Source organism: Felis catus, chromosome A1 (genome assembly GCF_018350175.1).
Source record: "Felis catus isolate Fca126 chromosome A1, F.catus_Fca126_mat1.0, whole genome shotgun sequence".
Classification (NCBI taxonomy): domain Eukaryota; kingdom Metazoa; phylum Chordata; class Mammalia; order Carnivora; family Felidae; genus Felis; species Felis catus.
The window spans coordinates 143,848,244-143,860,360 of record NC_058368.1 but is presented as its reverse complement, the minus strand read 5'-3'; the positions used below and the strand labels follow the sequence as shown (position 1 = coordinate 143,860,360).

The 12,117-nt window shown below is 41.2% G+C and overlaps 1 protein-coding gene across 1 annotated transcript in view; it reads left to right on the top strand.

Annotated features, from left to right (window-relative positions):
* The window catches only part of SERINC5 (serine incorporator 5), a 103,651-nt gene that overhangs the window by 75,655 nt on the left and 15,879 nt on the right, over nucleotides 1–12,117 (top strand). Inside the window, exons 6-8 of the mRNA XM_011284262.4 lie at nucleotides 2,971–3,182; nucleotides 5,409–5,504; nucleotides 9,045–9,171. Of these exons, the coding sequence (XP_011282564.1) occupies nucleotides 2,971–3,182; nucleotides 5,409–5,504; nucleotides 9,045–9,171 (435 nt within the window). The remainder of the gene's footprint in view (nucleotides 1–2,970; nucleotides 3,183–5,408; nucleotides 5,505–9,044; nucleotides 9,172–12,117) is intronic.

Below are 12,117 nucleotides of genomic sequence, written 5' to 3'. Positions count from 1 at the left end.
AATTTATGATCAAGTAAATAAGTAACAGGTTCAATGGGAAAAGACCGGAGAAAAAGAAAGCCGGGTGTGGGGGTTGAGGAGAGCAGGGCAGGGAAAGGCTTCATGATCAGGTGTGAGGGAGACCACTGCAAACAGAAGGAAGTGTGGAGGCTGAGGCAGGACTGTGCCGGGCCCATGCCCGGCTTGTTTGGGGGCAAATGGGGGCCCACTGTGCTGCACCCCTGTGGTGAGGGATGGGCACCAGAGGTGAGGTAGGAGATGCCATTTGGCCAGATGCTGTCGGGCTTCTGGGGCATTTGTGTGAGGTAGGAAGGGCATTAGTGGGGTTTGAAACCAGAGGAACGTGATACAAAGTGTATTTTAATTCCAGGAAAGGTTAGGGGGTGTCAGAGGTGCAAGTAAGGAGGCCCGTGGAAGATAATCCAGGTGAGAGATGGCTGTAGCTCAGATGATGGTAGCAGCAGTCAGATTCTAGTCTATTCCAAAATTGGAACTCATGGACTTTGCTGATGGTGATGAGGAGGTGGGGTTGGGTGGGGGGAGGGGAAAAGACTGTAGTCACGAGTTCTTTTCTTTTTTAAAAAAAGTTTCCCTTCCCAAAAGGAAGGAATGGAACTGCCATCTTCTGAGTTTGGGAAGATGAAGAAAAGCAGGATTAGGGGGTAGAGATGCGCATTTGGGAAGTCAGTTTGGACCAGGCCCCTTCCCCCGCCCCCTGCGCTGAACAGTTGGATAATGTGAGTCTAAAATTGAAGGGAGAGGTTAGGGTTGGGAATTTAACTTTGGGAATGTAGACCTATATTGACTATAAGAAAGTCTTCATATGCTAGCGACAGCCCAAAAGACCAGCAAAGGCACAGTTGCACCCCACCCACCCACTGGTCAGCAGTGTTTGCCTTTCTCTATACATTGCATTCTGTTCCTGTCATCGATTACCATTTGGCTTCTACATCCACTCCCCCCCACCCCTTCTTGAGTCTTACTCTATTATTTCCTTCGTGTGCCTTTTATGTTAGACTAATTCTGTGGTCACTGGCGTGGTTTCAGGAATATGATGGTCATTATGATTTTGGTCTTCCCTCCCTATTTGTCTCTGGCTGCAGTAACTTTTTCATCATTAAAACATTTTAGCTGAGTTGCCTGAATACTTTCCAGTTCTGTGAAAACATTAAGCAAGTTGCTTTCTCTGTGAAGGTTTGTGAGAATGTGGTTACAGTGTGGCAGTTTAATCATAAGGCAAATGACAGTGATTCACCCGTGCTCCCTATGGTTCTATCGTCTTGATTGAGCGGTTTTGAACTCTTGTTTTGTTATTGTCCTCAACGATGTCTATAGATTGTTAAACCACCGCTCATTTCTCTTATCCCTTTATTAATATTTACATAAACTAGAGAGAAAATTAATCTCTTCTTTAAGGGTTTTTATTGTAAATCCCATTACAGTTTTTTACTCCTTTCCTATCTGATTTCATTCTTTTCAGACTCTCCCTTGGAGCATCTGGGTGGCTCAGTCAGTTGAGCGTCCGACTTCAGCTCAGGTCATGCTCTCATGATCTCATGAATATGAGCCCCTCGTCAGGCTCTATGCTGACAGTGCAGAACCTGCCTGGGATTCTCCCTCTCCCTCTCTCTGCCCCTCCCAAAATAAATAAACCCCCTCTCAAAATAAGTAAACTTTAAAAAAAAAAAAAAAAAAACCAACTCTCTTTTATTTTTTTATTTAAAAAAAAATTTTTTTTTCAACATTTATTTATTTTTGGGACAGAGAGAGACAGAGCATGAACGGGGGAGGGGCAGAGAGAGAGGGAGACACAGAATTGGAAACAAGCTTCCAGGCTCTGAGCCATCAGCCCAGAGCCTGACACGGGGCTCGAACTCACGGACCGCGAGATCGTGACCTGGCTGAAGTCGGACGCTTAACCGACTGCGCCACCCAGGCGCCTCAGCTCTCTTTTAATCCTATGTGGCATCGCTTTGGAGAAGCAGTACCACTACAGACCCACCTTTGCAGCAGAGGGATGAAAGGGCCGAGGTCATCCAGTCTTTGAGTGGAGTTTGTCTCTCCCTAAAGAGAAGATGGACATTAGCAGAAGCTGCTACAGCAGCCCCTCCAGGCTCTGTGTTGAGAGGGAAACCACAAAGAGAACTTAACTAAGAGCTACTTTTTTTTTATTTAAAAAAAAATTTTTTTTAACGTTTATTTATTTTTGAGACAGAGAGAGACAGAGCATGAATGGGGGAGGGTCAGAGAGAGAGGGAGACACAGAATCTGAAACAGGCTCCAGGCTCAGAGCCATCAGCACAGAGCCTGACGCGGGGCTGGAACTCATGGACTGTGAGTTCATGACCTGAGCCGAAGTCGGATGCTCAACCGACTGAGCCACCCAGGCGCCCCAAGAGCTACTTTTTAATACTGCCGAAACCTATCCCAGGGCGATTCCTTTTCAGAATGGGGAGGTTACGGAGCACCTGGGTGGCTCAGTTGGTTAAGTTTCCAACTTCAGCTCAGGCTGTGATCTCATGGTTTGTGTGTTTAAGCCCTGCATTAGGCTCCACACTTGGAATTCTCTCCCTCTCTCAGCCCCTTCCCTGCTTGCACGCATGTGTATGTGTGTGTGTGCACTCTCTCCCTCCTCTCTCTCTCACAGTAAATTAAAAAAAAAAAGAATGGGGAGGTTAGAGTCAAGTCTGTGCAAGTACATTTTAGTTGATGAATACATATTTAAAAACGGAATGTTGTAGTGTTTAGGAAAAATTCTAAGCCTGAACCAAAATTGTTTTGAGATGTTTACCTGTACCTTCTAGCTTTGATTGAGACTAACTGTTGATAAAATGATAGTCTTCCGGACAACTGGGGTGATAGCGGCCTGGGGGCTGATAGCATTAGTTACCGCCTGAGAGACGGTCAGAGAACAGGGGCCTCATCACCTTGTCTTCTCTCCCCTCCCTCTTACCACTTCTGGAGAAACAGGACTGCCGGCACAGCTACCAACAAGCTGTGGTATGCCGCTCTGGCCCTGGTGACACTCGTCATGTACTCCATCGCCACCGGAGGCTTGATTTTGATGGCAGTGTTTTACACCCAGAAGGACGGCTGCCTGGAAAACAAAATTCTCCTGGGGCTGAACGGAGGCCTGTGTCTGCTTATTTCAGTGGTAGCCATCTCGCCTTGTGTCCAAAATCGTAAGCACAAGTTTTTTCCATCCCTCCTGATTTATATATTTTTTGTGTGTCTTCGACCAAACCCGGTGTTTTTGTTTGTTTTGTTTTGTTTTTAAATTCTGGCCAGTCCATAATTTATCATGGATGGGTCAGCAGTAGGAAGGGTGGGATTGAAGTCTTCACTTGGGCTGAATGGGATAGTTGGCATGCTTCTTGTCAAGAAAGATCTCAATGTAGTAAAGGCAATAAATAAGATAGCTATTACCATTATTATTTTTTTTAATGTTTGTTTATTTTTGAGAGAGACAGAGAGCGTGAGCAGGGGAGGGGCAGAGAGAGAGGGAGGCACACGATCCGAAGCAGGCTCCAGGCTCTGAGCTGTCAGCATAGAGCCCGATGTGGGGCTCGAACCCACAAACCGTGAGATCATGACTTGAGTTGAAGTCAGACGCCCAACCAACTGAGCCACCCAGGCGCCCCAGCTATTAACCATTATTAATGAATGTACCACAAGGAGCATTTAAATGGAAGATGCCCTGATTGTATATTAGGTTCTTCCCTATAATCCCTGTGTAAAACTTGAATGAGAAGGCTGAGGAAGGAGTGCTTTCTGGGCTCATCTTTCACTCAAGGCCGATGGACCAAAAATCAGGGACCATGTGGTCTAGGAGTCAAGAAGCAGGAAATTTGATCTGGCTGAGCCAGCAGCTGGCCCACGAGCTAACCTTCCTCAGATCCAAGTCCTTTCTCAGTAAAGCCAACAGAAATCTGTAAACCTGACGTGACCTAAGGTTGTTTCAAAGGCAAATGGAAGAGGGGTGCCTGGCTGGGTCAGTCAGTTGAGCATGTAACTCTTAATCTCCTGTTGATGAGTTCAAGCCCCATGTTGAGCATAGAGCTTACTTAAAAACGAACAAACAAACAATCCACAAAGGCAAAGGGAAGAAATAATGGGATTTTGGAAGTGCTTTAGAAAGTACAGACTCGAGTTGTCTTTTATAAACAACTTCTGATGTCCTGAGCCAGACTGCCATCTTTGGTTATAGAAAGAAGTGTCCATGGCCTAATTTCCTTGTAGAAAACCAAATGACATTCAGGTTTCTAGATAGGAAAAGGGCAATGTGGCCAATAATTTATAGCTCTTCAAATCATTTCTAAAATGGTGATTTAATAAGTTAACTAGTACTGATGTACCTGGATGGTTTAGTCCCTACTGGAAGAATGATCTCCAGGTCGCAAGTTCAAATCCCACATTGGGTATAGAGATAACTTAAATAAATAAACTTTAAGGGAAAAAAAAAAAATGAACTAGCATTGGATAATTTAAAGGTTTTCTGGCACTGACAATTTCAAGTACATTATTGAAATTGAGAGTACTAATCTCCCAGTCCCTTTAACTGATCAGTTAAGAATTCCCTAAAACATATTAGCGTTCAGATTAAAATACTGTTTGGGTTAAATCCTACCTTTTAAAGTAGTTGTAATATTTTGAAATATTTGGTTTAATGTCATTAGTTGCTAAGGTGAGTCTTACTCTCGTGCCAAAGAGCAACATTATAAAAGAGTCTATAACTCTTAATAACTACAACTCAAAACACATTTAATCAGAGGGAAGGCTGGATGAAATAAATTTTTTCATGTAGACAGGTGATAGAAAATTTCACCAAAATTTGATAAATTCCTTTTATCATACCTTGGTTATTCTGAATGATAAAAACACTTAGATTAGTTTAAATATTATAACATATTAAAGCCCTTCCTCAATGAATGCCGAGCCGCAGTGCCTTCCTCTCTGACCTGAACTGCTGTCCCCACAAGTTTTTTTTTGTCTGTTAACAGATTGAGCTTTTTTCCACTGTGCTATCTCTATCATTTACCTCACTAAGCTATGTGGTCTCACAAATAATGATGGTGAATTTTCTTCTGAGATCTTAAGATTTAAGAGCTAGTGTTAATGAACCTCAGGAAGACTAGGCAGAGCGTTTAAGTACAGTTGTAGTTATTATTAAAATAACGTGATGGTAGGTAGAGAACTCGGCAGAACGTGGGAGTTAGGTTTGGCCTAATCAATCTTTTTAATGTTATTTGGAAAACATGTTATACCTCTTCTTTCCTTTAACGATGGGGGGTCTCAGTTTGAAGAATATCATTTAGCAGTGGGCAGCTTTTTTTTTTTTTTTTTTTTTTTGGCTTATTTATTGTTGAAATGTAAAATGCGCATTGAAATCTATCACTTTCACTTTCTAGGACAGCCGCATTCCGGGCTACTGCAGTCGGGGCTCATAAGCTGCTATGTGACCTATCTCACTTTCTCAGCTCTCTCCAGCAAACCTGTAGAAGTAGGTAAGCCAGCTGGCCTCTTAGGGAGCAGGTGTGTGTGATATTAATATTTTCATTGCGGAGGAAGGAATATGTCTCTACTGAGCTGTTGTTTAGAATGTCAAAGATGCAATAAATCGAAATAGAGATATCTAGATTTTTCTCTAAATAAAGTCCTTAATATGGGATGTGAAAATGAAAATTCCTTCTTCTGAGTCTTCTGCTGTGTAGGAAAGACGGAAACAAAGATGGGCTGTTGAGTTTGCTTTTGGGCCTAATCTGTGTTTTCGAAGAACTTTTGTGTTTTGCTTATTTTTTTTTTAATTGGTTATTAATTAATTTTCTTTAAGTGGTGGTCATCTCTCTGTCAGAGAGACTGGGAAGAACATGGGAATGGGAAGCAGGAGACAGGATTTGACTTGCCTCTATCATATGCTGGCTGTGTGACTTCGAATCGCTCATCTTAAATAATGTTTATTTTTAGAGACAACAAAACATGTGTGAACTTTGGAGTCGGACCGCCTGGCTTTATAGCCTGGTTCTGCCCCTTCAGTAACTTGTAGAAAGTTATTTACCTCTCTCTGCCTAGATACCTTGTCTTTAAAATAAGGATTTTAATTATTATTTTAACAAGGTAATTAAATAAGATTCTTATTTTATAGGATTGTTTTTAAAGAATTCAAAGAGAGAGAGAGAGAGAGAGAGAGAGAGAGAGAGAGTGTGTGTGTATGTGTGTGTGTGTGTGTGTGTGTGTGTGTGTGTGTTCCTGGCATGTAATAGGTGCTCCATAAGGGTTAGCTGTTATTACAGAGTAGTTGAAATGATTACTGAAGAACTATAAGAGTCCTATTATATTATAAATTGTTATAATAATGAGCACCTGAAACTTGCCAGTAAAAGACCAAAAGACCATTCCATCTTTTGATTTCTGAGCTCATTTTATTTCATCATCTGTTTCACTTTTGTGGTATATAAATGTGGATATAAATATATACACACATATATACACATAATTATATATAAATGTGTGGGAGGGTACATTTTGTCTTGTATAAATAAGGTTAAATAAATATACTGTCTTTAGGAAATTGAAGTTGTTTTCCTTTTTTAAATGTAGAAAAAATGCAAAGATAATTTTGAAAGTTTTATATACACATACTGTGTGAGTCTTGTCTTTATGGCTACTTTTGGTGCAAAATGATACAGTCGTAGGTCTTATATTAATTGTAGTCTATCCTGGCTTCAGTTTTTTTAATAGCTCTATCTTGACTCTACTTAAAAAAATTTTTTTTAATGTTTATTGATTTTTGAGAGAGAGGGGAGGGGTAGAGAGAGAAGGAGACGCAGAATCCAGAGGAGGCTCCAGGCTCTGAGCTGTCAGCACAGACACGGGGCTCGAATCCGTGAACCATGAGATCATGAACTCGGCTGAAGTCGGCCTCCCAACTGACTGAGCCACCCAGGCGCCCCTAAATCTAGTTTCTTTAAGACTTTCTTATATATGTATGTGTGTATTACACTTCAGCAGGGGAGGGGCAGAGAGAGAGGGAGAGAGAGAATCCCAAGCTGGTTTAGTGTTTTCAGCGCAAAGCCCAGGGGCTTTTCCCAGGAACTGTGAGATCGTGACCTGAGCCGAAATCAAGAATTGGATGCTCACTCAGCTGAGCCACCCAGGTGCCCCAACACTTTCTTTTATGACTATTAGTTTTTGGTTTTAATTTAATGAGGTTTTTGGTTACAGAATTTTTCTTTTAAATGGCAAGTATCACTTAAAAACAGAAAAAAACTTATTTTTAATTTCAGGTGGTACTACTTAAATAGAAAAGTTAGTATTTTGGTCAATTAAAAACATTTTATTGGGGTGCCTGGGAAATTTTATTTTTTGTTGGCCTAAGAATAAAGATTCCTTAAACCACAGCATACACAGTTATTTTTACTGTTTCAAATGTGGGTACCAGTAATAATTCTAGTCTGACTTCAAATAATTAGAATGTACATGTGTGTAAGATGATTTTTAGACTGTTAATTTATGTTTATGTTTCTTATTGGCAATCAGATCTAACTTGGATATTTAAAATTGAAGTTCTGGGCGTGCCTGGCTGGCTCAGTCAGTAGAGCCTGCAATTCTCTATCTCAGGGCCATCAGTTCAAGTCCCATGTTGAGCGTAGAATTTACTTAAAGTAGATAGATAGATAGATAGACAGACAGACAGATAGGAGATTCCGTGTTAAGTAAAAAGTACCACTGATGGTAATATGATAGAAATCTTTATTATGATGTAGGCTTTCAAAATTTTTAAGAAATCCTGAAAATCTCAGAATATTCCCAGATTAGACACTATTTTTTCCTCCATTTTTGCACAGGTAATTTTCTTCTCTCCCATGGGTATCGGCAGCACTCATAGATTGTAATTTGAAACATTCAGAAAGCATGTACCTGAATATTGTCACATTTCTTTTTTTTTTAATGTTTTTATTTACTTTTGAGAGAGAGAGAACGAACACGAATGGGGGAGGGGAGAGAGAGAGAGAGAGAGAGAGAGAGGGGGAGACACAGAATCTGAAGCAGGCTCCAGGCTCTGAGCTGTCAGCACAGAGCCTGACGTGGGGCTCGAACTCATGAACTGCAAGATGGTGACCTAAGCAGAAGTCGGATGCTTAATCAACTGAGGCACCCAGGCACCTCTCACATTTCTTTACATTATGATTTAGTAACTATTAGCCAGTTATGCCTATTAAATACAGTGAACAAAATGATATGTTTATACCATCCCCTTGTAAGCAAGGTTTTTGTGCATAATAGTAACAAATGGAATTAATGCACACCGCAGTATTGTTGAGGAAAGACCTTTTCTTTAAATAAGCTATTCTGTTTATAAATAAACTGATTTTTTTAGCACCATAAATTTAGATACCTGATCAATAAAAAGAAACACGACATATATAAAAATTTTTTTAACAAAAGTGTAAAGAATTTAAAGAAATGAACCGCTATGGGAGAACTTTCCTGGGAAAGTGGGTAACAAGCAAGCAAAGGATACTAGAGTCATGACCATCCTGTTACTGGCAATTAAGGGACTTCACATCTGGGTAGAGGCTGTTGGTCAGGTGGCTGTTGACCAGCTAGTCATGTCTGGTTGTTGAGTAGCCTCACCACTCTTCCACAGAGGATAGACAACAGTGGAAACACGCTAATGTCTGCATCCTACCTCTGTTCAGAGCCTGCTGAGTCAGCTGATAAATGGATCTAATGTTACTTTTTGCTACTGTTTGAATAGTACTGAGAAGAGCAAGACTCTTATTACATCATGGAACAGAAGAACCCTTTGGCGCTGGAGCTGGAATCTGAGGGTCTTGTGCTAAGAGGGTGCTTAGGTGGGAGGGAGTGCTTTGACATAGCAACAATCTAGTCTAGTCTGAGTCAAGTTGGGCTGTGGACTAGAAGTTTCCAATGATAAGTCTTCACTCTTCTAAAGATACGCAGATTTTCCCAAAACGAATGCGTCTGTGAGTTACAAAAAGCTTTTCTGATTAACTGTGATTATTTTGTCTTTTCCTCGTAAGTTCTAGATGAGCATGGGAAGAACGTTACGATCTGTGTGCCAGAGTTCGGCCAAGACCTGTACAGAGACGAAAACTTGGTTACTGGACTAGGTACCACTCTCTTGTTCGTGTGCATCTTATATTCATGGTAAGTCTTAGGAGATAACTTGAGACCATCCTTGCAGACTTAAAAGTGCAGAGAAAAATTTAAGTAAGTTGCAGCAAGTATGAGATAGCAAAACAAATCCCATCTGAGGAAGAGGAAAATAGCTTGAAGTTAAAAGTTTGTATTACAGCATGGAAGCACAGTGTTTGGACTTCACTTTCCTTACTTGCATTTATATGCATAAATAAATTAGATACATAGTACATTGTAGCCATTCAGGGGACGGTTGGATATTAGTTGCTAAAGCATTATTGGAGGGCAAGGGAATACAAAGCAGGGAAGAGATAGTATGTGCCAGAATGTTTTGGCAGCTTTCTAATCCAAGGGAAGTATCATTTGTTCTGCTGCTGATGGAAAGAATACAGAGCAGTACTTACACAGTCATTTTGTGTTTGGCCCGAGAAAGACAGGAAACGTCCCTTTTCTTTTATGCTAAAACCCACAGTGCTGTTAAAGCAGACTGTAGTTCACATGCTAGTCGTGGGGTGTGTTCCACCTTTATTTAGAATGTTTAAGAGTTTGCCCAAGGGAGAAAAGTAACGGGTAGAAATGCTTAGTTACTGATTCTGATAGGTATTTCGCTGATCACTAAGCTTCCTTTTGACAGTGACTTTTTCATGTTTAGGTTTTCCGCTTTGTTTATTACCTTTCAGTGTATAAAAATTTCAACTTGGCATAGGTACATTATGATCTTCCCTTGGCTAATAGAAATAAAATGTCTTTCTGAGAACGTTGGCACGTTCTCTTACAGCTTCTAACACTCCCTACTTTTAGAAAGGGACCGACAGACGTTTTGAAGATGCGGGAACTGGGTCTTGAGTACTTGTTCAGTCACGCATCAAGCCATGAAATGCTTGCTTGTGTTGCAGGTGGTTGTTCCAGGGACAGTTGTGTGATACTGGTTCTTATCCTGCCCGTGACATAGTGACACATTCTCCTTCTTGCAGCAGAAAGGACCACGGTCACCATTTCGACCTTTCATTCTTATTAATTCCATAGTTGTTCACTGAGTACCTACTACGTCCAAAGTAGTGGATGGGATTCAGGCTCAAGTTCGTGAATGTTTTCAGGAAAACCATAAAGCCAGCCAAATGCTGACTGCCAATTCTCAGCTCTCCTTTTTCTGAGTAAGCTTTTCCTTCCTGAGTCCTTATTGAGCTTTGGGGGAAATGACAGTAGCGTGACTAATTTCATCATTTATCACTCAGTTTTTTCTGTATTAGTATGTAAAAAAATATTGGCAAATTATGTGGGAGGAAGTAGATTACTAAAATGTAATGATAGACGGTTCCATTTCAAAAATAAAATATAGTTGGGGTGTCTGGGTGGCTCAGTAGGTTAAGCGTCTGACTTAGGCTCAAGTACTGATCTCGCGGTCCATGGGTTTGAGCCCCATGTTGGGCTCTGTGCTGATAGTTCGGAGCCTGGAGCTTGCTTCGGATTCTGTGTTTCCCTCTCCCACCCCAGCCTGCTCCCCGCCTTGCCCCCCTTTGCAGTCTGTCTCTCTTTCTCTCTTTCAAAAATAAATAAACATTAAAATTTTTTTTTGAATACAAATGAAATATGGTTATGTTTACTTATATAGAAAAAAATCACCAAACCTATAATAGCAGTGGTATTGGAGATAACTTATTTTTGTTGTTGGTTTTGTTTTATAGGGAGGTAGCATTTCTTTTGTTTTTGTATTATTTAAAAAAACCTAGAAAGATATTTGACAGAATAAAACTCTGTGTTTGTGTGGGTTGCTGAATGCCTCATCACACATGAAAAAAGGTGTCTGCTGCTTAGATGAAACAGGGCCTAGATTTGCTATAAATCTGTCAGTGGAAAGATGGCAACAATTCTACTTAGTGTGCTGATAGAACTGCCACATGGTGTTGTTTTGCAGCATGGACTTTTCACCGTGTCAGATTTTCATTGCCACCCTTGCGTGAGAGGTGATAAATAAAACCTCACCCCTTTTGGTTGATATTCCCAAAAGATAACAATTTTCAAAGCTGACCACTGCTACTTAAAATCTGTCTGAATGCTGGTAACAAATACTCTGAATGCTAGTAACGAGACCTGACTTGGGGTGGAGGTGGGGGGCATTAACAGCATCTCCATGAGCGGAGTGCAGAGTGACCAGGAGTGTTTGTGGGATGCAGGGCACGAACACACTCCCTGTGATGGGCAGCTACTTCTCCCAGGACTCAGTGAAGCACCCCTCCGGAGGCTGGTGATTAGTGTTCGCTGTGAGGATCCGTGCAGCTCCGGGAGGAGTCAGCTTTGAGAACTCTCTAGCCAAGTGTCTTGGGCTCCCAGGGAAGTGAGATCAGGCCCAGTAGAGCCTCAAGTCAGGGAATGCTGCTGGGAAGGGGAGGCAGCCCAGTTTACGTTTTCGGATCTTGACTTTCTAGAGATTATGTCTCTTCCCAGACTCAGAGGAATGAGAGATTGGAAAATGTTACAAAATGAGGCTCCATTGCTTGCGTGGAAACTGTCATTTAAACATGATTGCAGAAAGGGCGCCTGGGTGGCTCAGTCTATTAAGCATACAACTCTTGATTTCAGCTCAGGTCATGATCTCACGGTTCATGGGGATTGAGCCCCACAACAGGCTCTGTGCTGAAGGTGTAGATTCTCTCTTCCTCTCTCTTGTCTCTTGCTGCGCGTGTGCTCTCTCTCTCAAAAAAAGAAAAGAAAAAAGATGATTGCAGGAATATCTAGAATCTCCCCCCCCCCCCCACTTTAAGGAATATTTAGAATTCTTGATAGACATTGTAGGAAAACTGAAGACTGTGTAGTTTGACTGTTAGAAGGAGAAGAAGTCACACATTTTCTTTTCTTTTTTTTTATTATGCTTTGAAATGTCTTTTTAAATTTTAATTCCAGTATAGTTAACATACAATGTTATATTAGTTTCAGGTGTACAATAGAGTGGTTGAA